Source organism: Phalacrocorax aristotelis, chromosome 2 (genome assembly GCF_949628215.1).
Source record: "Phalacrocorax aristotelis chromosome 2, bGulAri2.1, whole genome shotgun sequence".
NCBI lineage: Eukaryota > Metazoa > Chordata > Aves > Suliformes > Phalacrocoracidae > Phalacrocorax > Phalacrocorax aristotelis.
In genome coordinates this window covers 956,588-982,964 of record NC_134277.1, presented here as the reverse complement: position 1 = coordinate 982,964, position 26,377 = coordinate 956,588, and the positions used below count along the sequence as shown (strand labels likewise).

At 63.4% G+C, this 26,377-nt stretch overlaps 2 protein-coding genes across 2 annotated transcripts in view; one reads left to right on the top strand and one right to left on the bottom strand.

Annotated features, from left to right (window-relative positions):
- The window catches only part of LOC142053981 (uncharacterized), a 19,803-nt gene extending 7,022 nt beyond the window's left edge, over window positions 1-12,781 (bottom strand). The window contains exons 1-8 of the mRNA XM_075086188.1: window positions 12,587-12,781; window positions 10,959-11,085; window positions 9,647-9,760; window positions 9,218-9,337; window positions 8,936-9,121; window positions 7,591-8,486; window positions 4,894-5,088; window positions 4,360-4,719 (exon numbers count right to left, since the gene is read on the bottom strand). Coding sequence (XP_074942289.1) covers window positions 4,360-4,719; window positions 4,894-5,088; window positions 7,591-8,486; window positions 8,936-9,121; window positions 9,218-9,337; window positions 9,647-9,760; window positions 10,959-11,085; window positions 12,587-12,688 — 2,100 coding nt within the window. The 5' untranslated portion in view covers window positions 12,689-12,781. The remainder of the gene's footprint in view (window positions 1-4,359; window positions 4,720-4,893; window positions 5,089-7,590; window positions 8,487-8,935; window positions 9,122-9,217; window positions 9,338-9,646; window positions 9,761-10,958; window positions 11,086-12,586) is intronic.
- A 268-nt stretch (window positions 12,782-13,049) lies between these two features.
- Window positions 13,050-26,377, top strand: part of LOC142053979 (uncharacterized) — a 40,035-nt gene continuing 26,707 nt past the window's right edge. The window contains 10 exon segments of the mRNA XM_075086185.1: window positions 13,050-13,687; window positions 14,183-14,303; window positions 14,701-14,808; window positions 14,986-15,102; window positions 15,347-15,457; window positions 17,068-17,965; window positions 19,169-19,310; window positions 19,409-19,605; window positions 21,284-21,402; window positions 25,452-25,624. Coding sequence (XP_074942286.1) covers window positions 13,304-13,687; window positions 14,183-14,303; window positions 14,701-14,808; window positions 14,986-15,102; window positions 15,347-15,457; window positions 17,068-17,965; window positions 19,169-19,310; window positions 19,409-19,605; window positions 21,284-21,402; window positions 25,452-25,624 — 2,370 coding nt within the window. The 5' untranslated portion in view covers window positions 13,050-13,303.

Below are 26,377 nucleotides of genomic sequence, written 5' to 3'. Positions count from 1 at the left end.
GGCTCGTCCCCGTCACCCTGCTCACGTCCCGTTCCCCAGGGCTCGTCCCCGTCACCCTGCTCACGTCCCGTTACCCGGGGCTCGTCCCCGTCACCCTGCTCACGTCCCGTTACTGGGTCTACTCCCCGTCACCCTGCTCACGTCCCGTTACCCGGGGCTCGTCCCCGTCACCCTGCTCACGTCCCGTTACCCGGGGCTCGTCCCCGTCACCCTGATCACGTCCCGTTACCTGCGGCTCGTCCCCGTCACCCTGCTCACGTCCCGTTATGGGGCACCTCCCCGTCCCCCTGATCACGTCCCGTTCCCCGGGGCTCGTCCCCGTCACCCTGCTCACATCCCGTTACAAGGGCTCCTCCCCGTCACCCTGCTCACGTCCCGTTACACGGGGCTCGTCCCCGTCACCCTGCTCACGTCCCGTTACACGGGTCTCGTCCCCGTCACCCTCCTCACGTCCCGTTACCCGGGGTGCGTCCCCGTCACCCTGCTCACGTCCCGTTCCCCGGGTCTCGTCCCCATCCCCCTGCTCACGTCCCGTTACCCGGGGCGCGTCCCCGTCACCCTGCTCACGTCCCGTTCCCCAGGTCTCCTCCCGTCACCCTGCTCACGTCCCGTTCCCCGGGGCTCGTCCCCGTCCCCCTGCTCGCGTCCCGTTCCCGGGCTCGTCCCCGTGCCCCTGCTCACGTCCCGTTACACGGGGCTCGTCCCCGTCACCCTGCTCACGTCCCGTTCCCCTGGGCTCCTCCCCGTCACCCAGCTCAAGTCCCGTTCCCCGGGCTCCTCCCCGTCACCCTGCTCACGTCCCGTTCCCCGGGCTCCTCCCCGTCACCCTGCTCACGTCCCGTTCCCCGGGTCTCGTCCCCGTCACCCTGCTCACGTCCCATTACCGGGGCTCTTCCCGTCCCCCTGCTCACGTCCCGTTACCCGGGGCTCCTCCCCGTCACCCTCCTCACGTCCCGTTACCGGGTCTCCTCCCCGTCACTCTGCTCACGTCCCGTTCCCCGGGGCTCGTCCCCGTCACCCTGCTCACGTCCCGTTACCCGGGTCTCCTCCCCGTCACCCTGCTCACGTCCCGTTCCCCGGGGCTCGTCCCCGTCACCCTGCTCACGTCCCGTTACCCGGGTCTCCTCCCCGTCACCCTGCTCACGTCCCGTTACCCGGGGCTCTTCCCGTCACCCTGCTCACGTCCCGTTCCCCGGGTCTCCTCCCTGTCTCCCTGCTCACGTCCCGTTACCCGGGGCTCCTCCCCGTCACCCTGCTCACGTCCCGTTACCCGGGGCTCGTCCCCATCACCCTGCTCACGTCCCGTTACCCGGGGCTCCTCCCCGTCACCCTGCTCACGTCCCGTTCCCCGGGGCTCCTCCCCGTCACCCTGCTCACGTCCCGTTACCGGGGCTCTTCCCGTCACCCTGCCCACGTCCCGTTCCCCAGGGCTCGTCCCCGTCACCCTGCTCACGTCCCGTTCCCCAGGGCTCGTCCCCGTCCCCCTCGTCACGTCCCGTTACCGGGGCTCTTCCCCGTCACCCTGCTCACATCCCGTTACCGGGTCTCCTCCCCGTCACCCTGCTCACGTCCCTTTACCCGGGTCTCGTCCCCGTCACCCTGCTCACGTCCCGTTCCCCGGGGTGCGTCCCCGTCACCCTGCTCACGTCCCGTTCCCCGGGGTGCGTCCCCGTCACCCTGCTCACGTCCCGTTCCCTGGTCTCCTCCCCGTCTCCCTGCTCACGTCCCGTTACCCGGGGCTCGTCCCCGTCACCCTGCCCACGTCCCGTTCCCCAGGGCTCGTCCCCGTCACCCTGCTCACGTCCCGTTCCCCGGGGCTCGTCCCCGTCACCCTGCTCACGTCCCGTTACCCGGGGCTCGTCCCCGTCCCCTTGCTCACGTCCCGTTCCCCGGGGCTCGACCCCGTCACCCTGCTCACGTCCCGTTACCCGGGGCTCGTCCCCGTCCCCTTGCTCACGTCCCGTTCCCCGGGGCTCGTCCCCGTCACCCTGCTCACGTCCCGTTCCCCGGGGCTCGTCCCCGTCCCCCTGCTCACGTCCCGTTCCCCAGGGCTCGTCCCCGTCCCCCTCGTCACGTCCCGTTACCGGGGCTCTTCCCCGTCACCCTGCTCACATCCCGTTACCGGGTCTCCTCCCCGTCACCCTGCTCACGTCCCTTTACCCGGGTCTCGTCCCCGTCACCCTGCTCACGTCCCGTTCCCCGGGGTGCGTCCCCGTCACCCTGCTCATGTCCCGTTCCCCGGGGTGCGTCCCCGTCACCCTGCTCACGTCCCGTTCCCCGGGGTGCGTCCCCGTCACCCTGCTCACGTCCCGTTCCCCGGGGCTCCTCCCCGTCTCCCTGCTCACGTCCCGTTACCCGGGGCTCCTCCCCGTCACCCTGCTCACGTCCCGTTACCCGGGGCTTCTCCCCGTCCCCCTGCTCACGTCCCGTTCCCCGGGGCTCTTCCCGTCCCCCTGCTCACGTCCCGTTCCCCGGGGCTCGTCCCCGTCACCCTGCTCACGTCCCGTTACCGGGGCTCTTCCCGTCACCCTGCTCACGTCCCGTTCCCCGGGCTCCTCCCGTCACCCTGCTCACGTCCCGTTACCCGGGTCTCCTCCCCATCCCCCTCGTCACGTCCCGTTACCGGGGCTCTTCCCGTCACCCTGCTCACGTCCCGTTCCCCGGGCTCCTCCCCGTCACCCAGCTCACGTCCCGTTACACGGGGCTCGTCCCCGTCACCCTGCTCACGTCCCGTTACCGGGGCTCTTCCCGTCACCCTGCTCACGTCCCGTTCCCCAGGGCTCCTCCCCGTCACCCTGCTCACGTCCCGTTCCCCGGGGCTCGTCCCCGTCACCCTGCTCACGTCCCGTTACCGGGGCTCCTCCCCGTCCCCCTGCTCACGTCCCGTTACCCGGGGCTCGTCCCCGTCCCCCTGCTCACGTCCCGTTACCCGGGGCTCCTCCCCGTCACCCTGCTCACGTCCCGTTCCCCGGGGTGCGTCCCCGTCACCCTGCTCACGTCCCGTTCCCCGGGGTGCGTCCCCGTCACCCTGCTCATGTCCCGTTCCCCGGGGTGCGTCCCCGTCACCCTGCTCACGTCCCGTTCCCCGGGGTGCGTCCCCGTCACCCTGCTCACGTCCCGTTCCCCTGGTCTCCTCCCCGTCTCCCTGCTCACGTCCCGTTACCCGGGGCGAGTCCCCGTCCCCCTGCTCACGTCCCGTTACCCGGGGCTCCTCCCCGTCACCCTGCTCACGTCCCGTTCCCCGGGGCTCTTCCCGTCACCCTGCTCACGTCCCGTTCCCCGGGGTGCGTCCCCGTCACCCTGCTCATGTCCCGTTCCCCGGGGTGCGTCCCCGTCACCCTGCTCACGTCCCGTTCCCCTGGTCTCCTCCCCGTCTCCCTGCTCACGTCCCGTTACCCGGGCCTCCTCCCCGTCACCCTGCTCACGTCCCGTTACACGGGGCTCGTCCCCGTCACCCTGCTCACGTCCCGTTACCGGGGCTCTTCCCGTCACCCTGCTCACGTCCCGTTCCCCAGGGCTCCTCCCCGTCACCCTGCTCACGTCCCGTTCCCCGCGCTCGTCCCCGTCACCCTGCTCACGTCCCGTTACCGGGGCTCCTCCCCGTCCCCCTGCTCATGTCCCGTTACCCGGGCTCGTCCCCGTCCCCCTGCTCACGTCCCGTTACCCGGGGCTCGTCCCCGTCCCCTTGCTCACGTCCCGTTCCCCGGGGCTCTTCCCATCACCCTGCTCACGTCCCGTTCCCCAGGGCTCGTCCCCATCCCCCTCGTCACGTCCCGTTCCCCGGGGCTCGTCCCCGTCACCCTGCTCACGTCCCGTTCCCCGGGGTGCGTCCCCGTCACCCTGCTCACGTCCCGTTCCCCGGGGCTCGTCCCCGTCCCCCTGCTCACGTCCCGTTCCCCGGGTCTCCTCCCCGTCTCCCTGCTCACATCCCGTTACCCAGGGCTCGTTCCCGTCCCCCTGCTCACGTCCCGTTACCCGGGGCTCCTCCCCGTCACCCTGCTCACGTCCCGTTACCGGGGCTCCTCCCCGTCACCCTGCTCACGTCCCGTTCCCCGGGGTGCGTCCCCGTCCCCCTGCTCACGTCCCGTTACACGGGGCTCGTCCCCGTCACCCTGCTCACGTCCCGTTCCCCGGGGCTCGTCCCCGTCACCCTGCTCACGTCCCGTTACCGGGGCTCTTCCCGTCACCCTGCTCACGTCCCGTTACCGGGGCTCCTCCCCGTCACCCTGCTCACGTCCCGTTACCCGGGGCGAGTCCCCGTCACCCTGCTCACGTCCCGTTACTGGGTCTCGTCCCCGTCACCCTGCTCACGTCCCGTTCCCCGGGCTCGTCCCCGTCACCCTGCTCACGTCCCGTTACCTGGGGCTCGCCGTCCCCTGGGCCCGGCGCGGTGTCGCCGCGGTGCTGGAGCTGCCGCTCGACGTGCCGCAGGCGGCGGCTGTTCTCCCGCAGCAGCGCGGCCAGGGCGGCCCAGCCGCGCTCCAGCCGGCTGCCGACGTCCAGCACGGCCTTCTCCAGCCCGGTCACCTTCCGCTCGGCCGTCTCGGCCCGGCCCTCCAGGCTCAGCAGCCGCAGGGCCTGCGACTCCACCCTGCGCTCCACCGCCTGCACCGCCGCCACCACCGTCCACAGCGAGATCTCGGGCACGGCGGCCGGCTCGGTCCCGACGGGGGGCGGCGGCGGCGGCTGCCAGGCCTCGGGCCCCCACTCTCCATCGTGCTGCGGGGGCGGGGGGAGGGGGCGGTCAGGGCCGGCCGGCCCGCCCCGTCCCCCGCCCGGTGCCCGCCCGCCCCTCCCATGGCGCGGCCCGGCTCCGGTGGCGGTGTCGGTGCCCCCACCCTCACCCCTCGCTCGGTGCCCAGGGCCCGCGCCGCCGCCCCCCCCCCCCCGTACCTGCGCGGGGCCCCAGCGGGACATGGCGGCCGCTGCCCTCAGCGCCGCGGCGCAGCGACCCCTGGCGGCCCGCGCGCGGCACCGCCCCGCCCCGCCCGCCCGCCCCACGGCGGCCCAGCGCGTCCCCAGCGCCTCCCAGCGCGTCCCCAGCGGGTCCCCAGCGCCTCCCAGTGCGTCCCCAGCCCGTCCCAGCGCCTCCCATCGCGTCCCCAGTCCGTCCCAGCGCGTCCCCAACGGGTCCCCAGCGCGTCCCCAGCGCCTCCCAGTGCATCCCCAGTCCGTCCCAGCGCCTCCCAGCGCGTCCCCAGCCCGTCCCAGCGCCTCCCAGTGCGTCCCCAAGCCTCCCAGTGCGTCCCCAGTCCGTCCCCAGCCCATCCCAGCGCCTCCCAGCGCGTCCCCAGTCCGTCCCCAGTGCCTCCCCGCGCCTCCCAGTGCGTCCCCCAGCCCGTCCCAGCGCCTCCCAGTGCGTCCCCAGTGCGCCCCCAGCGCATCCCAGCGAGTCCCCAGTCCGTCCCAGCGCTTCCAAGTGCACCCCCAGCGCGTCCCCAGTCCATCCCTGCGCCTCCCAGTGCACCCCCAGTGCGCCCACACCGCAACCCAGGGAGTCCCAGCATGTCCCGGTGCATCCCAGTTGAGTCCCCAGGTCGTCCCAGCGCTTCCCAGTGAGTCCCCAGTCCGTCCCAGCGCCTCCCAGTGCGTCCCCAGTCCGTCCCCAGCGCATCCCAGCGAGTCCCCAGCGCATCCCAGCGAGTCCCCACCACGGCCCAGCGAGTGCCCAGTCCGTCCCAGTGCATTCCCAGTGCGTCCCCAGTCCGTCCCAGCGCCTCCCAGTGCGTCCCCAGTCCGTCCCAGCGCCTCCCAGTGTGTCCCCAGTCCGCCCCAGCGCCTCCCAGCGAGTACCCAGCCCATCCTCAGCGCCTACCAGTGCAACCCCAGCGCGTCCCAGCGCCGACCAGTGCATCCCCAGCGCGTCCCCAGTGCGTCCCCAGCGCCTCCCAGTGCGTCCCCAGTGCGTCCCAGCGCCTCCCAGCGCGTCCCCAGTCCGTCCCCAGCGCGTCCCCAGTCCGTCCCCAGCGCGTCCCCAGTCCGTCCCCAGCGCGTCCCCAGCGCGTCCCCAGTGCGCCCCCAGCGAGTCCCCAGTCCGTCCCAGCGCATCCCAGTGCGTCCCCAGTCCGTCCCAGCGCCTCCCAGTACTTCCCAGTACATCCCAATGAGTCCCCAGCGCAGCCCAGTGCCTCCCAGTCCGTCCCAGCACTTTCCAGTGAGTCCCCAGCAAGTCCCCAGCGCGGCCCTGCGCCTCCCAGTACCTCCCCAGTGTGCCCACACCACATCCCAGGGACTCCCAGCGCGTCCCAGTGCCTCCCAGTTGAGTCCCCAGTTCGTCCCAGTGCTTCCCAGTGAGTCCCCAGCACGGCCCAGTGCCTCCCAGTGCATCCCCAGTCCGTCCCAGCGCCTCCCAGTGCGTCCCCAGTCCGTCCCCAGCGCATCCCAGCACGTCCCCAGTCCATCCCCAGCACCTCCCAGTGCAACCCCAGCATGTCCCCAGTCTGTCCCAGCGCCTCCCAGTGCATCCCCAGCACGTCCCCAGTCCGTCCCACTGCATCCCAGCAAGTCCCCAGTGAGTCCCCAGTCTGTCCCAGCGCTTCCCAGTGCATCCTTAGCACATCCCCAGTCCGTCCCAGTGCATCCCAGCGAGTCCCCAGCGCGGCCCAGCGAGTCCCCAGTCCGTCCCAGCGAGTCCCAGCGCCTCCCAGTTGAGTCCCCAGTGCACCCCCCGCACTTCTCAGTGAGTCCCCAACACGGCCCAGCACCTCCCCATCCCCAGCATGTCCCCAGTCTGTCCCAGCGCCTCCCAGTGCATCCCCAGCACGTCCCCAGTCCATCCCACTGCATCCCAGCAAGTCCCCAGTGAGTCCCCAGTCTGTCCCAGCGCTTCCCAGTGCATCCCAGTGCATCCTCAGCACGTCCTCAGTCCGTCCCAGAACTTCCCAGTGAGTCCCCAGCGCGGCCCAGTGCCTCTCAGTACCTCCCCAGTGCGTCCCAACACCTCCCAGTGAGTCCCCAGTGCATCCTAGCACGTCCCAGTGCCTCCCAGTGAGTTCCCAGCGCATCCCTGTGCATCCCCACCGAGTCCCCAGCACATCTCCAGCACGGCCCCAGCGCATCCCCATTGCATCCCAACCCAATCCCGTCCCCACCCTATCGTATCCATCCCTACCTCGTCACACCACCCCCACCCCAGGACCACAGCTCCACCTCCCCCCTCCATTCCCGGTGCTCCTCCCATCCCCCTCCCCCCCACACGGGAGGACCATGCGGCATTCCCGGTGCAGCGCTCCCCCCAGAATGCCCCCCACCCCCCCGACCCCTGGCGCTGCGCTCAGCCACGGGAAGCGTCCTGATCGCTACAGCATCTATTGGCGCCCTGCAGGACAGGGCCAGGTCTCTCCCTCGTGGCAGCCCCCGCGCCCGGCCGGCGTTGGGGAGCCACCCCACGTGCCCCCCGGCAGGGCTGGGCACCCCCCGGCCCCACGGTGGGGCAGGAGGAGCTGGGCGACGCTGCCCACGCTCCAGCTCTCCTCCGACCCGTGGGCACGGAGGGCGAGAGGAGGAAATCCCACAATGTCCCCTCATCCCGGCGGAGACACCTCCCGCCTTCCTGCCACGCTTCCCAGCAGCCCCTGTCCGCACTTAGACGGGTGCCGCCGGCACGGGGAGCTGGTTGCCGCAGGGGAAGGGCCTCTCCTGCCGCCCGTGGATCCTCTGGTGCACGCTGAGGTGGTAGTGTCGCTTGAAAGTCTTCTGGCAGACGCCGCACTGGTAGGGCCGCTCGCCCGTGTGGATCTGGTGGTGGCGGACAAAATCCGAGGCCCAGGTGAAGGTCCGGTTGCAGCAGGGACAGAGGATGAGGTGGTGGTTAGTGTGTCGGCGCTGGTGCAGGATGAGAAAGCTCTGGCTGGAGAAGTTCTCCATGCACTCGTTGCACGTGTACATCATTTTGCCAGGCGACAGCGGGTATCTGGTGGGGCTGGGCTTCTCCCACACGGCGCTGGGGGCTCGGGGCTGGGAGGCAGGGCACGGCGCCCGGCTGGAGCACTCCTCTGCCTCCGAGGGCTGGCAGAACCCCTTGGACTCCCGGATCCGCAGGTGACGTCGGATCTTCTTCTTAGACATGAAGCTCCGGTCGCAGTGCGCGCAGATGTAGGGCACCCAGTTGCTGTGGCTCCGCTGGTGGATGACGAGGTTGATCTTCAGCAGAAAGTTTTTCCTGCATATGGGGCAGGAGTAGAATTTCTCCCGGGTGGAGTTTCGCTGGCAGGCCGCCGTGCGGCCCACGCAGGAGCCCTCCACGGGCTCTCCCGGGGAGGCGACGGCACAGCTGGGGTCCGCCTCTGCCGTAGCTCTGCAGACATCCAGCATCACCGCCTTGCTCGGCTCTTTGGGAACATCAGCCACCGCACGCTGGCCGCCACTCCCTGAATCTTTCACGTCCTCCTCCACTTCCACACCCTTCGAGGGTGTTTCAGGCACCACCGGCTTCTCCGCGGCGACCCCCTCCTGCGGCACCTCCGTTGGGATCCCCACCTCGGCATCTGCTGGGAGTTTTTCAGACCCAAAACATCACTTTTCTACGCGGTTTTGCAGATGAGGCATAGACAGCGAGAGGCTTTCCTTCCGCCCTTGCCTCCCACTCCCTCCCCAGCAGCAGCCAGCACAAACCCCAGCCCCGGGACCACTACAGCTCATCCCTGCAGGCACCCACCCCATGGGCGGCGTGAGATGGCAAGCGTCGCTTAGGTGGGATGCAGGGGGTCTAACAGGAACACTGGGGCTCGTCCTTCGCAACGAATCAACTGGGTGGGCTGGTTCACACCACACCACGCCACGCCTCGTCCATTGCAGTTTCAAGGCTGGCAATAGCATTTATAGCCAGAACCCACTCTTGGCCCGTGTGAATTGCGTAAAACCCTGCCCTGAAAGCCACAGCCCCTGAGAGAGCCCTGCGCAAACCTCCCGCCGCTCTCCAAGCACACCGGCACACCTCGAGGCTGCCGGCCCCGCCGAGGAGGGAGGAAGGGCTCCATCCCAGTACCTGCTGCGTGGGGAGGCAGCAGAGAGCGGTTTGGATTCACTGCTTCACAGCACCACGTGGAGAGAGGGCAGGAAGGAGACAGGGTTGGCTGGCTGAGATCTGCTGGGACAGCGATGGCTTCGTGTGGGGCATGTGCTGTGAAGGCAAAAGGAGCAACGGTGATGCTGGGTGACACACAGCCAGGCAGGGGCCCGGGACCCCTCCCGTCAGCAAGATCTGCCTGCCACTCACGTGCACTGCAGTTCGCCGCAACCGCCAGGCTCCTGCTTTCCTCCTGGTCCTTAGAGTTCCCACTGCAAGAGTCCCCTGCCTTCGTCTCCAGCAGACCATCATCGCTCGGGCGGTCCAGCTCTGGGGAGAAGGGCGCTTGGCTTTAGGGGAGCTCGGAGGAGGAAAGCGCAGGGGTGGGCGACCCTCCTCCCCTGCCCACAGGGCATCGGGATCTCTGCACCACCACCCAGCAGCTGCTGCATCAGGGGAGGGTTTCCAGAATGTCGATGTGTCCCAGCCCACGTTCCCCGTGCCCTCTCCCAGCACGGACTGTCCACAGCCGTCACGGGAGATGCCTCGATTCCCACGGCTGAGGACAGGGACCGCAGTCATCCCAGTACACAGCCAGGAGCCGGGATCCTGGCATGGAAAAAACGCAGCGTCACGCACCTACAGGCGGCACCGGGGACACGCCAGCACCCTCCAGGTCTGGCTCCGGCGGTGGTGTGCGCAGCTCTTCTCGTTCAATCTGAGATAAGAGTTCAGGCTTGGACAGGGCACAATCTGTTCAAGAGCAAGACAGACATCAGAGGCAGGATGCAACAGCGACTTTTGTGGGTGCACCCGCAGCCTGTCAACACAGAGTCTGAGCCCAGAAAACTTCCATCTCCAACCAGGGCCGCCTCAGTGGCGGCAGGTGGGGAGTTACGGACGTGGACAGGGACCAGCAGGCACCAATTCTAGGGGAGGAATCTGAAAAACAACCCCCAGCGTGTCTGACAACACCCGCCGTGGCAATGACTGCAAGGAAATCCATCCCTGCTCCGTGGTGGGGGCAGAAATCCCTGCTCCAGAAACCCCTCTGTTCTCCCAGAAATTCGCCTCACGGACAGGGAAACACCCTGAAGCCCAGCAAGAGAAACATAAGGCTCTCGACTGAACGTTAGCACGGGTGCACCTCCCGGCAGGAGCTCAGCCAGCCCGAGCGCACAGCGCCGGGTGGGGATGAAGGGCTGGTGAGAGGCACGAGTCACGAGTCCCTCCTCTGGGGCGATGTTCGCCCCTCACCTCCCTTCCTCAGCGCTTTTGCTCCAGCTCCTGGGGCTGCGCTTGTGGGGAAGACCCACGGCAAGAGGGAGTGGCCCTGGCTGGGAAGTCCAGGCCCCCACGCCATTGTCTGAGGGCTTGGACGAACTAAATATGAGCATGAGGCCCTGGCTGGGCTAAGCAGGGCGGCACAGAATTATTTAGGATGGAAAAGACCTTTAAGATCGAGTCCAGCCAGACTTTTTGGAAAACTCATTCCCCAGGTGTGAGGGCCACACGTTTGGAAACCTAACCAGAAGTGCCCCAAACGCTGCCCCATGAGATCTTCTCCCCCTGCAACAAGGGAGCGTGCTTGGTCCCCCACGCCGGGACAAATGGACAGCATGCCTGCCACGCTGACAGGAGACCACGCGAGGATCCAGACAGCTGTGGAAGAGGGAATTTCTGTGATGAAAAGAGGGAATTTCTGTGAGGGAAAGAGGGAATTCCTGTGGTGACAGCCCAGGGAGCTCAGTGTACCTGTTCTCCAGGAGGAGGAGACACGCCACCCCCTCCTGCGTGTACCTGCCAGCCTCCGACTGCGGAGGGGACAGGGAATTGAGAGGATCACCAGAGGGCTGGGGATCCCAGCGGAACGCAAAGGGGCAGAAAAGGAACCCCGAGAGTGCTCCCCGGGCAGTGACGGCGGCTGCCAAAGCACGCAAACGGAGCCTACACAAGGACACCAGCGTCTCGTAGTTGCCCTCCATCACGGTCCTGTAGAGCTCCTTCTGCCCGTCGTCCAGGCTCGCCCACTCCTGCCGGCTGAAGCGCACCGCCACGTCCTCGAACGTCACCAGCACCTGGGGGCAGCAGGGCTGGGCTCTAGGGGGGCAGCTCCCAGCCTCACAGAGTGCCCCCCCCAGCCACCTCCCAGCCCCACAGCCGCCCACTGGGTTCACCCACAGTCTCCTAAAAGCCCCCTCAGCCACACCCCAAACAGCTAACAGCCCAACAATGGCCCCAAAACTGACCCCCCCGGCCCACTTACAGTCCCCATCACCCCCCAACCCTCCCCATGGCACACTACCAGCCCCCAGACACCCCTCACCCCCACAACAGCCCCATGGGTGACCCCTCCAGCCCCCATCACCCCCATCAACCCCATGGCTCACCCCAGCCCCCACCACCACTCCTCAGTCCCACAACGGCCCCATAAGTGACCCCCAGCCTCACCTCTCAGCCCCCATTGCCCCCCAACCATCCCCATAGCTCACCTCTAGCCCCCCAACCCTCAGCCCCATCCAGCCCCATAAGCTCTCCCCACCCCAGGCTCACCCCCTGCCCCCCACCCCTCAGCACCCCCCCAAGCCCAAGTGCCCCCCACCCCTCAGCCCCCCTCCAAGCCCCGCAAGTGCCCCCCTCCAAGCCCCACAAGTGCCCCCCACCCCTCAGCCCCCCAAGCCCCACAAGTGCCCCCCACCACTCAGCCCCCCCAAGCCCCACAAGTGACCCCCACCCCTCAGCACCCCCCAAGCCCCACAAGTGCCCCCCACTCCTCAGCCCCCCAAGCCCCAAAAGTACCCCCACCCCTCAGCCCCCCCAAGCCCCACAAGTGACCCCCACCCCTCAGCACCCCCCAAGCCCCACAAGTGCCCCCCAGTCCTCAGCCCCCCCAAGCCCCACAAGTGCTCCCCACTCCTCAGCCCCCCCAAGCCCCACAAGTACCCCCACCCCTCAGCCCCCCCAAGCCCCACAAGTGCCCCCCACCCCTCAGCAACCCCCAAGCCCCACAAGTGCCCCCACCACTCAGCCCCCCCAAGCCCCACAAGTGCCCCCCACCACTCAGCCCCCCTCCAAGCCCCACAAGTGCCCCCCACCACTCAGCCCCCCTCCAAGCCCCACAAGTGCCCCCCCCAAGCCCCACAAGTGCCCCCCACCCCTCAGCACCCCCCAAGCCCCACAAGTGCCCCCCACTCCTCAGCCCCCCCAAGCCCCACAAGTGCCCCCCACCCCTCAGCCCCCCCAAGCCCCAAAAGTACCCCCACCCCTCAGCCCCCCAAGCCCCACAAGTGCCCCCCACCCCTCAGCCCCCCCCAAGCCCCACAAGTGCCCCCCACTCCTCAGCCCCCCCAAGCCCCAAAAGTACCCCCACCCCTCAGCCCCCCCAAGCCCCACAAGTGCCCCCCACCCCTCAGCCCCCCCCCAAGCCCCACAAGTGCCCCCCACCACTCAGCCCCCCTCCAAGCCCCACAAGTGCCCCCCCCAAGCCCCACAAGTGCCCCCCACCCCTCAGCCCCGCCTCCGGCCCCACGAGCGCCCCCCTCCCCCCAGCCCCCCAAGCCCCCCGGCCTCGCCCGGTACCGCGGGCAGCCGCAGCGCCCAAGGCGGCCCGTCCCGCAGCGCCGCCTCCGCCCGCTCCAGCCGCCGCTCCACCGCCTCGAGGCGGTCTTTCAGCTCCGCCATGGCCCCGCCGCCGCCGCGGGGACGGGGAGGGCCCGGGCAGGCCCCGCCGCCGCCACCGCCCCCGGCCCCGCCCTCCCGCCGCCGCCGCGAGGGAGAGTCGCCTTCCGCCCAGCCGCGGGGCATAGCGCCCCCTGCCGGCCCGGCGCCGCCGCGCCCCGCCGCCCCGCTTTCGGGGTCACCCGTGGGAGAACACCGCCGTGGGAGCGGGGGCAAACTCGGGAGAGCTTCCCCGCGTTGTCTGTCCCTTTCAGTCCGCCGCTTCTGGGTGACTGGTAGGTGTCAATCGCTCCCGCGGACCGCCGAGCGGCAGGGGGCGCTGTGCCACGGGGAGGCAGCGGGAAGCAGCGCCCCCTGGCGGGGAGAGAAGGCCGCCCGCTGGTGCGGTCACTGTGCGGTGGGTCCGGAGCGGCGGCGGGCAGTTAGCGCGGCCGGGGCGGCGGGGAGGGCCCGGTGTGCGGGAGGGGCCGGGCCCCGTGTGCCGTACCCCGCAGGGGCAGGGGGGTGAGCCCGGTCCCGGTGTCCCTCCATGCTCCTGACCCGCTTCCCTCCCGCAGCCCTGGAGGACGCCCGGTGACGGGGACCCCACGGAGAGCAATCCCGGTTGGGAAAACGGGAATGGAGCCCCCGCAGGCGGCGAGTTTCTGCCTCCCCGTGGCTCCTCCGCCAGCACCGGGGCCCGGCGGCTCCAGCATCTCGCTGTGGACGGTGGTGGCGGCCGTGCAGGCGGCGGAGCGGAGCCTCGACGCCCACGCTTCCCGGCTCCTCAACCTGGAACGCCGGACGATGACCACCGAGAAAAAATACTTAGATTGTGAAAAAACGGTGGTGGATTTCGGAAACCAGTTGGAAAGCAAACTGGCCATACTGGGCACCCTCATCCAGGAGTACGGGCAGCTCCAGCGGCGCCTGGAGAACATGGAGAACCTCCTGAAGAACGGGAACTTCTGGATCCTGCGGCTGCCTCCCGGGAGCGAGGTCCCCAAGGCAGCGAGTGGCACGGTGAGGGTGGGGGCCACGCAGCAGGGAGGCGGGTGGGCGGAGTCGAGCTCCATCGTGCCTCTGCCTTCCCGGAACGGTCAGGGGATCCCACGGGACCGTCGGTCGCTCCCGTCGGTCGGCCGCCGTGGGTGAGCGCGGAGCAGGGGGCGATCGCAGAGGGGTGTCTTTGGGTTCAGCAAAAGGACGGGTTGTGGCATGTGATGGTAGACGGTGGGCGCTTCCCCACGCCGGGGTCCCTGGACTGCGAGAGGGGATGGGGGTGGGCACAGGGGAGTCACGAATATTGTGGAATATCAGTGGAACAGTGTGGAATCGCGCAGTTCCCTCGAGAATGATCACAGCTCTTCAAGTTCCTCCCTTTGTGCCACGAGGATGCCCCAAGGCAGGGTTGTTGTTCTCCCCCAGGACAAACAGAACCGAGGATGTTTCCGAAGGACGTTCCCTCGGCTCCGCGTTCCAGGCCCGGTGCCGAGCGTGTCCCTTTTGCCGTTCCAGGCCCCGATGGAAAGCGACGCCGCTTACTTTTCCGCGCAAGAGCGGGAGAACCTGGCGGAATGGCAGAGGGAGCTGTACAGAAACGTGCTGAGAGAGAAGAACGACTCCCTCATCTCTCTGGGTGAGCATCACTTTTTCAGTCAGTTATCGGCGCTTCCGGACTTGTTCCATTCTGGGGATTTTTCCCCACACCTGGAAAGGAGGTTTGTAGAAACACGGAGGAGCCGGTGCGCGTTGCTGAGGGTAGCGTAGAGCGCAGCATGCCTTGCATCCAGCCCCTCCGTGTGCGGGCGATGGCTGTGGCCGCCGCTGTGTCATGGCTTCCAGCACCGGCACGGCCCCTTCCCTCAGCCCCGCTGGGATGGGGCTGGTGCTGGAGGTGGAAGCCGCCGTCTCCTGGTGTGCCGTGGCCGATGGAGCCGGTTTGGGGAGCGCAGCAGAGCGCGTTCCTCCTCCCTGTGGGTGCGGTGGGCGTTTTGGTGCTGCGTGGAAACCTTTGTCTCTCTGTTCCTCAACAGATTACGCCATATCCAAACCTGAGCTCCTGTCTCGGCTTCAGAGAGGAGAAGCGCCCTGCAGCAGGGATCATGCGGCCTCCAGAGAGGTTCCAGCAGAACCAAGCACAGGCAAGAGATGAATTACAGTTTTATTGTCAGGCGCGATGTTTGCACCTTGCTGTCACCAGACAGAGGACGTCACGAGGCGATAGTCCTGACTTGCCATGGGGGGAACTTCTCAGATCTCAGGAGGAGCGGGTTCAGAGCGTTAGGAAAGAGCGTAACGGGTTTGGTCTTTCCCATTAGCGGAGTTTCTGCTGTTTAGACTTGACGCGAACAGCCAGGACGGCAGGGGAGGAGCGCAGTGCCTGATGGGACAGGAGAGCCTGGAGGGAAGAGTGATGCCGGCTGCGCCTGGACCCGGTGAGCGCGGCTCTGAAAGGGTTTGCTTGGACACGCGGGCAGGGAGGACGCGCTCCCGAAATGGTGGGGAAAAGGGAAACTGCTTCTCTGCAGGGCGGGGTAAAGCTCCTGCAAGCAGGGACGGGAGATGCCGGAGAGAGGCTGGATACGAGAGCAGGGTATCTGGCAGCAAACCTGCTGGGCGAAGGAAGAGCCGAGCGGTGCTGCGATAACCGGTAAAGAAGTTTCCTTTTTACACCGACAGAGTACGGCATGCCAGAGCCGAGCTTTGTGGGCGCTGTGAAGCAGGAGGAAGAGCTGTGTGCAGAGGAGCGGGGACCCTCGGAGGACGCCGAGTTCACCGAGCTCAGAGCGGGTGAGTTGCCGGCAACCCCGCAGCGCGCTGTGCTGCCAGAGATGTTGGGAATCCCCGGTGTTCCCGCTGTGGGACAGCCTGTGCCGAGACGCGGGGACTAAGGAGAGGCAGGTGGGGAAGGAGCAAGAGACGCACAGCAAAGGCTGAAAGCAAAGCGGGCTTAGAAGGTGTTTGGGCGAATTCCCGGGTGGAATATGGTCACGTCCGGCTCCCATCCTGCTGCGGGGGGGGCCGTCCCAGCGTTGGGCAAGGCCGTGGCCAGTGCAGGGCTCGGCTCTTCCCTGCAGCCCCTGGGCTTCTCGGCACCCAGCCCAGAACGCTCCGCTCCCTCTTGCGGGTCTTGTCTCCCATTCTCCGGAGCCCATCTGCCGCTGTTCTGGAATTTCTTCAGCTCAGTGGCTGCATCCTCAGAAGAGGGAGCTGTGCTCCGGAGCCGTGCCTCAACGGCTACCAAGAGGCCAGGGAAGGCACTGGGATGGCTCTGTTATTCGCAAAAGCAATGTAATATTTACTCTGTTAGCAGACCGGCCCCAGCTCACCAGTCGCTTCCTCACCCTCAGTCCTGGTTTCTCCTTTTTCTCCTTGCGACACCTCAGAGGTGTCCATGGGTCTTGCTCGGTTTTTGACAGTATTTGCCCTGCCGTGAGTAAATCTTAGACGCTTTTTCTCCGGCCCCTCGTGCAGCCTCTGCGTGTTGTCACCTCTCCGCTGTCAGTCGCTGCACAGCACCAGCGAGCTGGGGGATGACGCTCTCCAGACAGGAGACCGATCCTTCTTTAGATTCTGCCCTCACGCTGTTGACAGCTTTCAAAATGGTTGTGTGTTGGCAGTTTGCATCCTTGACTTTCGGTTGACTTTCCACCAATGGCTGATATTCATACCCCGACCAACCAAAATTAGATGTTTGGGTAGGAATGAGAGTTGAGAGAAAGTCTGGGACGGGTAAAGCGTGACTAGAAAACCCCAGGCGCCTAGCTCAGAGATGGAAAGCGATGAACCCTCAGAGGAAATGTGCTTGTACTGCCTCAGTGAGGACTACGGAGGAGCCTTCCTCATTACATAGGAGTCCTGAGCAGCAGCAGGCATGTCTCGAGTCCAAACCAGCCGGCGTTTGGGCATCCCCTTTCAAGAAGGGGGCTGCGCAGGTGGGTCGCCACGGCCTGGGAGTAGGGGGGCGGTGGGTCTCAGGGAGCGAGCGGGTGTTCTCTGAAGAGTGAGAAATACCGAGTCACTGGTGTGGGGAGGGAGGTGGACAGGCTGGCGGGGAAGCAAAGGGCCACCCCAGGTCCATGAGGTCTTGGCGCTTAGGAGAAGGCAGGCGGCTGGAGATGGTTTTGGAAACTGCTGAACTCTGCTCTCCTGGAAGGCAGCGCTTCCCTCTGCCTCTCCCTCACGGCTTCTCACGCGCGCTGCTCAGCCAGCTGAAAGGGAAGCATTCCCTTGCTTTTCACTCGGATTCTGTCTTTCGGCCTTTCTGCAAAGGAGCACAGCTGCCTTTCAGGCTCCCTGTGTAAGGCAGGCTCCTTTGATTCCGGGGAAGGAGTGGGGAAGGGTTTCAGAAGCCTCTTGCGTCTCACACCAATGAATGTCTCCTTTGTTGTTCTTAACAGTTCCAGCAGATGAGGTGATAATGTTCAAAATAGAGCATCCGGACTCTGAGGAATGCCCCCAAAGCTCAAAGCCCCCCGCCACTTTATCCAGGGAGTCAGAGGAGCTGGTTTTCCAGGGTCCAGGCGAGGCGCTGCCCTTCGATAGTCAGTACGGCTCTCCTGTGCAGCAGGGAAACCAGAGCGTGAGCAGGCTGGTGCCATCCCCGCCGGGGGAAGAGGGTCTTGGCGAAAGCAATGTTGACATGTTCTATGGGCAAAACAGTCCCAACAAGAGACCTCACTCGTGTACTGCGTGCAGGAAGGGCTTCTGCCTGAAGAAGGTGCTGACGACTCACCAGGAGGACCACGGCACACAGCACAGCATTGAGCACGCCGCGGACGAGGAGGGCTTCCTCCATCAGCAGCCCCAGTGGACCCACATGGAAGAGAGGACCCTCGTGGCCATCGGGAGTTTCAAGCAGAACCAGAATGCGAAAGCCCACACCAGCGTCCCGGCCACGGAGAAGGCACACAGCGATCCCAGGTGCGTGAAAAGCGTCAACGCCAACAGCAGCTGCAAGTCAAGTCAGAGGGAGCACCCGTGGGAGAGGCCTTACAAGTGCGACAAGTGTCAGGAGTACTTCTCCCAAAAGAAAACGCTCATCATCCACCAGCGTATGCACTCAGGCCGGAGCAGAGGGGTCCTGTGGTGCTCCTACTGTGGGAAGACCTTCAGCCACCCCTCCAATCTGATCCGGCATCAGCGGATCCACACAGGGGAGAGGCCATACCAATGCAACGAGTGCCTGAAGCGCTTCACCCAGAAGCAGCATCTCCTCCAGCATGAGAAGATCCACCTGCGCGAGAAGAACTGCGCGGTGATGCAGAGTGCGAGGAAGGCACCGGTGCACAGCTCCTAGGCTGTGCAGGCTCACGCAGCCTGACGGAGGAGAGGAGAGAGTCTCCGCTGCTCGGCGGCAAAGGCTCTCTGGCAATTTGTCCCAAAGATTCAAGTAAAGTAGAATTAGGATCCACCTTGGCACCTTTTCTTCGTGGTGTTATGCCACAGTACCTCAGTCTGCCTCAAAATCTCTCCGGAATAAAAGTGGTTTGGGCCTCTCCAAGTTTGAGTCGGTTGTTTGAACAGGTTCCGGCGATGCTGAGGGTTTTTTTTGAAGCTCTTCTTCGCCTGGAGTTTCCCCGGCTGCTCCCCTTGACAAAGTTCTGCTGTCCTCAATTTCACGGGCGAGTTTTGAGTTGCACATTCGCGAAAGACTCCTGGCAACTAAACGTGTGCGCGGGCAAGGCGTCGCCGACAGCCTGCGCAGATGTCCCCTCCGCCAAGGAGGGCCGGCCAGTCGGTTCCAGCTCCCTCTGTGCCTCGGCACAGGGCAAATTATGTTTTCCCTGCTGCTTCTGCTCAGGAAGGCAGCGGGAAAAGATAGGGTCTGTTCCTTCTCTAGAGCTTGAAATCAGATTTAGTTTGCTGCAAATGACGGTGATGGGGCCACGTTCTGCTTGGAGTCCCTCTGACGTGCGCTGGGACACGCGCCGACGGAGACTCCGTTTGCACTGCAGCCGTTGCGGGGAGTTTGCTCCGTTGCCTGTCACCTCGGAGCACAACCAGAGGAGGAGGCATCGCCTAAACCCCTTCTCGTACCTCTGCGAGACCCCCCATGGAACCTAACGGAGAAACCACTGGTAAGCCAGAGGTGGGGCACGCCGTACTCCCAGGCTACAGCGAGCCTTGGGATAACTTTCTGCTGGCTGCCCGTACGTTAACACTTTTCTTTGTATTTCATTATTGCCTTCATCCCCCTCTCCTGGTAGCTTGGAGTATGGACATTTTTTGTTCTTGGGGATCAGCTTTCATCATATCCCAGACTGCTACGAAAAATTTTTCAGCGCTTGAAATGTGTTCAGCAAATTGCACAAATACGTAGCACAACTTCAGGGCTGGCGTTGCTGCCTGACCTGTTTTAAACCTGCTGCTCGTTTTCCTCATCACTCATCGGGCTTTAGAAACCCCTCTGTGGCTTCCTGGGCCCAAAGTGTCTGCTGAGGGGAGGGCGCAGGTGGCTGGGGTATCCCCTTGGAGACAGAGGTGTTCCTCTGGCTCCAGCTGGCTGCTGCGGCAGATGTTTTACTTCCAGATGTTCCGGATCCAGAAAGGAGGTTCCAGATGTTCTGGAAACTCCTTTGGCCAAGGCGTGAAGTCTCTTACCAGGTCGTTGCTGTTGGTTGTCGCCTGCCCTGCCAGCAGTGTAAGACGGGAGCGCTCCAGCGCCCGCTTCGCCCAGCCAGCGAGGCCAGATCAGATCTCTGGGGCCGTTTAAGCTAATCTGATTCTTGCCCGGAGCAGATCGGGGTGAGCCTGTGTGAACCCGCCCTGAACCAGCGCTGTGGGAGCTGGCACAGAGCCACGCGTGCCGAAGCGTCTTCAACCGCTGCAGGTGCGCATTTGCCTGGTGACCAACCGCCGGCCGCCTTTTCTCGTCCTAGTGCTGCTGAGGTCTTTGATTTCACCGCTCCCGACGTGCCCCAGGAGCTCTGTGTGTGGTGAGCCCCTTTCTGTGCACCTAGTTTTGGTTTTTTCCCCCCACCCCCAAATAAGAAATCTGTGAGGACAGAAGGTATCGGTTTTTGTCCCTTCTCGGTGTTCAGTGGCCACTTGCTACCATCACGCAGTGAACACAAACCATTTTATCTCCGCTGTTTGACATGCTGAAGGAGAGTCTCTCGGCAGTTCATGGTACGGGTCGTTTGATACCCAGACACACCATTTGGGTCTTGTCAGATGAGCAGGGAAGTTAATCAGTTCTCCAGCGGTTTCCTACTGACTCCAGTTAAACTGCTTGTATATGTTTTACACTTTTATTACTCAGACTGTGAGCCTTCAGGGCAGGGAACTTGTTTCTATCTGTTTGTAAAATGCCAGTTAAATCTGCAGCAGTATATACTTGATTTTTAACAACAACAACATTAAAGTTGAGCAGATTAAAGCTGTGAAGTTCTAAATGCTTCTTTTTTGGGGCGCTTTTTTTTTTTTTTTTTCAGATCGTTTTACCTGCTGGTAAATGGCACTTGGTAGTGTCCTACCTTACTGATGGAGAGACAAAAATGTACCTTGAACTGGAAAAAGAATGGAGTGGATTTCACTGGATTTTTAATATTGCAGTGAAACCTGAGCAGGAACATTGTTTTTTCTGTGTGTAGCTGAGGTCCGAACAGAGCCCGAATGGTAAAAGCATCTAAAAATAGGATGTAAATAAGCTCACTGTACAATTCTCATCCTGCGGGGAGATCACATCGATCCTGCTGCCAGCATAAAGTGCTCGGCCACCGCAGCGTCGCAGTCGCTGTCAGTTTAGTGCGCTCAGTTCAGTCTAGGAAAAGCGGGACGTATTCTGGGATAAAGATGCCGCCGCATAAAGCAGCGGAGGGGCGCTTGTCACCGAGTCCCCCGTGACCAGAACATCCTGGATCTTAGTTAGGCTCACTTTTGGCAGCACTTGTTGGTTATTCTACAAACAAATAACTTCAGGTGCCTTTTTCTGGGCTGCAGAGAGATGTCTGCAGCCACAGCCGTGAAAGAATTGGGGTTCGGGTAGGGAAAAGATGGACATTTTAGCAGTGTCACCTGGGGAGGGTTATGCCGTCTAAGCAGTGCTCTCCTATTTTACTTGAAGACTTCATATGTTTACTGCTCTCTGAGCATCCTAGTGTGCTCCTATTCATGGCTTCTTGATGCTGCCTTTGATAACGCGGATGAAGCAGTATTTTGCACGGTGACTCATAGTTTCCCTATTCTAGCCCCGCTCCCCTGTATTTCAGAGGCAAATATGTATATTTATAACAAATCACAGAGCTATCTTGAGATTAATGCTGCTTAAGTTGCAAAAATTCAACCCTGAATCCAAAAATAAATGTCAAGTGATAAAAAAAAAGTGCTGCTCTTCCAAAGCCAGGAGAAAGAAGGTAAATCCTCCTCTTGCAGAGACTCATGCCTACATGGAAGAGCGGAATCTGCAGGGGAAGGCAAGAGTAGATGCGGTGATGGGGAGGGAGGGAGGGAGGGAGGGAGGATTTGGGGAACACAAGGTCTCCTGCACCTACCCTGAGATGCATCATGAAGCCTCCACGCCACCCATGAACAAGTGCTGAGCTTTTATCATCGTAAATAGCGCTTTTAAGTGCGCAACTTTTCTCTGACCCTCCGTTACTTGGGCCGCTATAGCTCAGGCTGGAGCGGGACAGAGCGTCCGCTGCAAAGCCACGTGTCCAGCCTGAGCTACTCTTCACAAAAGAAGGCCAAGACGCATGCAGAAAACAGAGAAAAAGAAAAACCTGACCCCGGTGCGCCCAGGACAGCAACGTCTTATTGGATTCTTGAGTTCTGGCAAATGCAAACTATTTTGCTTAAAAAGCAGCTGAAGCTTTTGTTTGTTCATTTTGTAAGTACTTGCTGTTGTTAGAGCAACCCCAAGGTTTTTATTGCATTATGGCTTCAGATTTTTGTTTATAAAAGCCTCTCTGTCTTACCACGTAGAGGTAGGAATTCTTTGCCTCCCATGGAACGCTGCGTTTCAGAGAGGTACGCTGGCTCGCCCGCACCCAGCTCCTTACGTGAGATTCAGTGCAAGACAAGATGATTACGTGTAAGTACCGAGAAGCCCCACCATCCTCCGGCAGCCCAGCTCTCCCCACTGGTCTGTCCCTCACCAAGAGGACGAGAACCACGCGCACGTCACGCTAGGTGTCACCTCGCGCTGTTATCAGGTTCTTAAGCCTCTTTCTGTCCCTTCCTGGGGTGGGCCTGGTCCTTTCCAAACGCTGGAGGGGGAGTCTTCTGCTCCAGCCACTCTCAGCACGGCCCCGCAGCGCAGTTGAGCTGAGAGGTGGCTCAGCTTGAATGTCCCCGGGAGGAGTATGAGCCCACCAGCCTCTCCTGGCCCAGAAGCAGGTCCTCATCGCCATGGGGCGGGACACCCAGGCAAGGCGTAGGGAAGGCTGGTAAGAGCAGATTGTTGTACTGGGGGTCAAACACCTGATTCCTGCTATGGGAGGAGGCTCCAAAGAGCTGACAGGACTCCGCACCATCCTGAGACCTACCTGTAGCAAACATCTGCACATCAGCCCTGTAGGTAATGTTAGCAAGAGCCTTTCAGCTTTGCAGTTTTTACCACGTCCTGTGGTAAGGGAGGTCCTGTTTGGCTTAGCTGATGGCCAGACAGTTTAGCAAATTTACCAGATTATGGAGACAAGGTGAGGCAATGATCCCAAGTAGACTGTCATTCATCGGGGGAGGCCTGGGGGTGTCACCCAGCCTAACTGAAGGTGCCTCAATGGGGTGACCTGCAGTGGAGATCCCGGATGCTTCTGGAAGACCTGAATTTGCTGAATTCCCCTGTGGTGGGTGTGCCCTGCGCACAAGATCCAGTAAAGGCTTCCAACCGCTTCAGCTTTGGGCTCGTCCCTGAGACACGAGCTTCTCCTGACACTTGCGCACATCAGGAGAGCTGAGGGGCTGCCGCAACTGTAGATGGGGCCACTGGGAGGGCTGCCTCCCCAGGGCAATCCCCCTCAGCGAGTTGGCAGAGCAGGAGCGAGGCCGTGCAGGCGGCATCCTGCAAACACAGCCCCGGGCTGGACTGCGACACGGGACTGCCTCACCACCCCGTCACGGGGCCGCGGCGGCACATGGAGCCATGCTGAGATGAACCACAGAGCCCCTGCGCTGCACCCTGGCGTGGTGGGCCAGGACAGGACTCAGGCTCGGAGGGAATCCTGCACCATCATGGCTCTGAGGAGACCCCGAGTCCCCACGGCTCCGAGAGGACACAAAATCCTCATGGCTCTGAGGGGACCCTGCACCCTCATGGCTCTGAGCATCCTGTTCCCTCAGGCTACGTGGGGAATTTCTTCCTCGTGGCTCTGAGGGGATCCTGAGCCCCCAGAGTTCTGAAGAGACGCTGGACCATCACAGCCCTCGGGGGACCCGCACACCTCATGGCTCTGAGAGGACCCCAGTGCCTCATGGATCTGAGGGGATACTGATCCCTCACGGCTCCATGGGGACCCTGAGCTCCCATGGCTCTGGGGAGACACTGGACTGTCACAGCCCTGAGGGGACCCTGGTGCCTCATGGCTCTGAGGGGCTACTGATCCCTCATGGCCATAAGGGACTAGAAACTTGTCTCAACATTGTTGGCAGGGCAGTTTAACCACCACGGCAACCGAGCAGGAGTTTCACCACCAAAACCTCATCACCATGGCAACAAGGACAATGTGACCACCAAAACCTCATGACCACGGCAACCAGGACAGTGTGACCACCAAAACCTCATCACCATGGCAACTGAGTAAATTCTACCGGCCAGGAACACATATGCATCCTGTGGCCTCAGAGCACGTAGCCCCAGTCCTTTGCACATGCACCCGGGCCCAGGGTTGTCTGACCACATATGGGGGACTCAGACCCTCTAGTGACGGTACTGGGCATGCATCCCCATTGCCGAACGGGAGGCGTGGGTACGCAAAACAGTTCAGAGAATTTATTGACCATGAAATAAGGCAATGCTATAAAAGGCGAAACCGGCGGAGGCCAAAAGGAAAAGAAGGAAGAAGAAGAAAGAAGAAGAAGAAAGAAGAACATTCTCCCACTGGACTTGAAGATACATCAGACCTCTGGGATGCTGCAGATCGTGGAGGTGGCTATCACAACTCTCTCTTCCCCCTCCTCTTTCTCACTCTTTTCCCTCTTTCTCTCTTTCTCTTGCGTACTTGTTGTTGGCCAAATAAAGTGACTTGGCACTTGACTCCATTCTGAGTCTTAATTCTGCTTCCGAGACTGTAAAAGGAACCTAGTCACGATAACACACTGGAGTTAATCAGGAGTTAAGCTCAGCCGCTCCCAATCACCCAGAACTACCTGAGGTTGGTTGGAAGGCAAGGAGGTTTAACCTCTGACAAATTGTTCAAGCCGACAGTGGAACGTGACAATGGCCCCATGGGGACCCTGACCTCCCATAGCGCCGAGGAGACGCTGGACCATCACTGCTCTTAGAGGATCCCTGATCTCTCCTGGCTCTGAGGGGACCCCATTCCCTCATGTCTCTGAGGGGATCCCCAGTTCCTCCCAGCTCTGAGGGGACCCCGATCCTTCGTGGCTGTGAAAGCATCCCAGTCCCTCCTGGTTCTGAGGGCACCTGTCCTGGTTCTGGCTGGGAGAGAGTTCGTTTTCTTCACAGTAGCTAGTATGGGGCTGTGTTTTGGATTTGTGCTGAAAACAGCGTTCATAATGCGGAGACGTTTTAGCTGCTGCTGAGCAGTGCTTCCGCTAGTCAAGGACTTTCCAGCTCCCCATGCTCTGCCAGGGGCACAAGAATCCCAGAGGGGAGGGGGCATGGCCGGGACAGTGACCCCAACTGACCCCAGGGATGTCCCACACTGTATGGCATCATGCTCAGTGTATTAACTGGGGTAAGAACAAGGATGGGGGGGATGCTGGCAGGGATGGCGTTTCCCTTCCCCAGTCACCGTTAGGCGAGATGGACCCCTGCTGTCCTGGGGGTGGCTGAGCACCCCCTGCCCCTGGGGAGGAGGGAAGGGATTCCTCGTGCTTGGCTTGCACGCGCGGCCTTGGCTTTATCTGTTAAACTGTCTTTATCTGAACCCACCAGTTTCCTCACTTTTACCGTTCTGATTCTCTCCCCCGTCCCACTGGGGTGGAGCGAGCGAGTGGCTGCGTGGGGCTGAGTTGCCAGCTGGGACTAAACCATGACAGGACCCCACTTCCTCCCAGCTCTGAGGGGACCCTGATCTCTCCCAGCTCAGAGGATCCCCAATCCCTCACAGCTCAGAGGGGACCCCACTCCCTCATGTGACTGAGGGGATCCCTGATCCCTCATGGGTCTGTGGAGACCCCAATCTCTCCTGGCTCAAAGGATCCCTGATCCCTCATGGCTTTGAGGTTCCCTGGGCCCCCCCAGCTCCAAGGTGACCCTGGTCACCCCAGCTCCAAGGATCCCCAATCTCCCATGGCTCTGAGGTGACCCTGATCCCCCCCTCAGCTCTGAGAGGATCCCCGATCTCTCCCAGCTCAGAGGTCACCCCTGATACCTCATGGCTCAGAGGGGACCCCGAACTCTTCCAGCTCAGAGGATCCCTGGTCCCTCCCACCTCCGAGGTCACCCTGGTACCCCCCAGCTCAGAGGTGACCCTGAGTCCCTCCAGGCTCTGAGGGGACACTGATCCCTCCAGGCTCAGGGGATCCCCGGTCCCCTCCACTCCGAGGACCCCCACTCCCCTGGCACCTCCCTGGCCCACGCGGCCACCCCAGCCCCTCCTCGCTCTGAGGTGAACCTGATCCCTCCCAGCTCTAAGTTGACCCCTGATCCCCCCAGCTCAGAGGGGACCCTGGTGCCGCCCGGCTCAGCTCAGAGGATCCCCGATGTCTCCTGGCTCAGAAGGGACCCTGGTCCCACCCGGCTCCAAGGTGACCCCAGTCCCTGCTGGCTCCGAGGTGCACCTGATCCCTCCAGGCTCAGAAGGCACCCTGGTCCCTCCTGGCTACAAGGTGACCCTGGATCCCTCATGGCTCAGAGGGGTCCCCAGTCCCTCCCGGCTCTGAGGCAATCCCTGGTCCCTCCTGATTCCAAGCTGACCCCTGACCCCCCTGGCTCAGAGGGGATCCCAGTGCCCCCCAGCTCAGCTCAGAGGATCCCTGATCCCTCCAGGCTCAGAAGGGACCCTGGTCCCTCCTGGCTCTGAGAAAACCCCCGATCCCTCCTGGCTCCAAGGTGACCCTGGATCCCTCCTGGCTCTGAGAAGACCCCCAATCCCTCCTGGCTCCAAGGTGACCCTGGATCCCTCCCAGCTCAGAGGTGACCCCTGATCCCTCCTGGATCCCTCCCAGCTCTGAGATGACCCCCGATCCCTCCTGGCTCTGAGATGACCCCCGATCCCTCCCGGCTCCAAGGTGACCCTGGATCCCTCCTGGCTCTGAGATGACCCCCGATCCCTCCCGGCTCCAAGGTGACCCTGGATCCCTCCTGGCTCTGAGATGACCCCCGATCCCTCCCGGCTCCAAGGTGACCCTGGATCCCTCCTGGCTCTGAGATGACCCCCGATCCCTCCCGGCTCCAAGGTGACCCTGGATCCCTCCTGGCTCTGAGATGACCCCCGATCCCTCCCGGCTCCGAGAGGACCCCCAATCCCCCCTAGCTCCGAGGACCGCCGCCCCCCGGCCCCTCCCCGGCCCGCGCGGCCGCCCCGAGCCCTCCCGCGGGGGGGGCGCCGCCGTGCGCGGCGCGGGGCGGCGGCAGGGGGC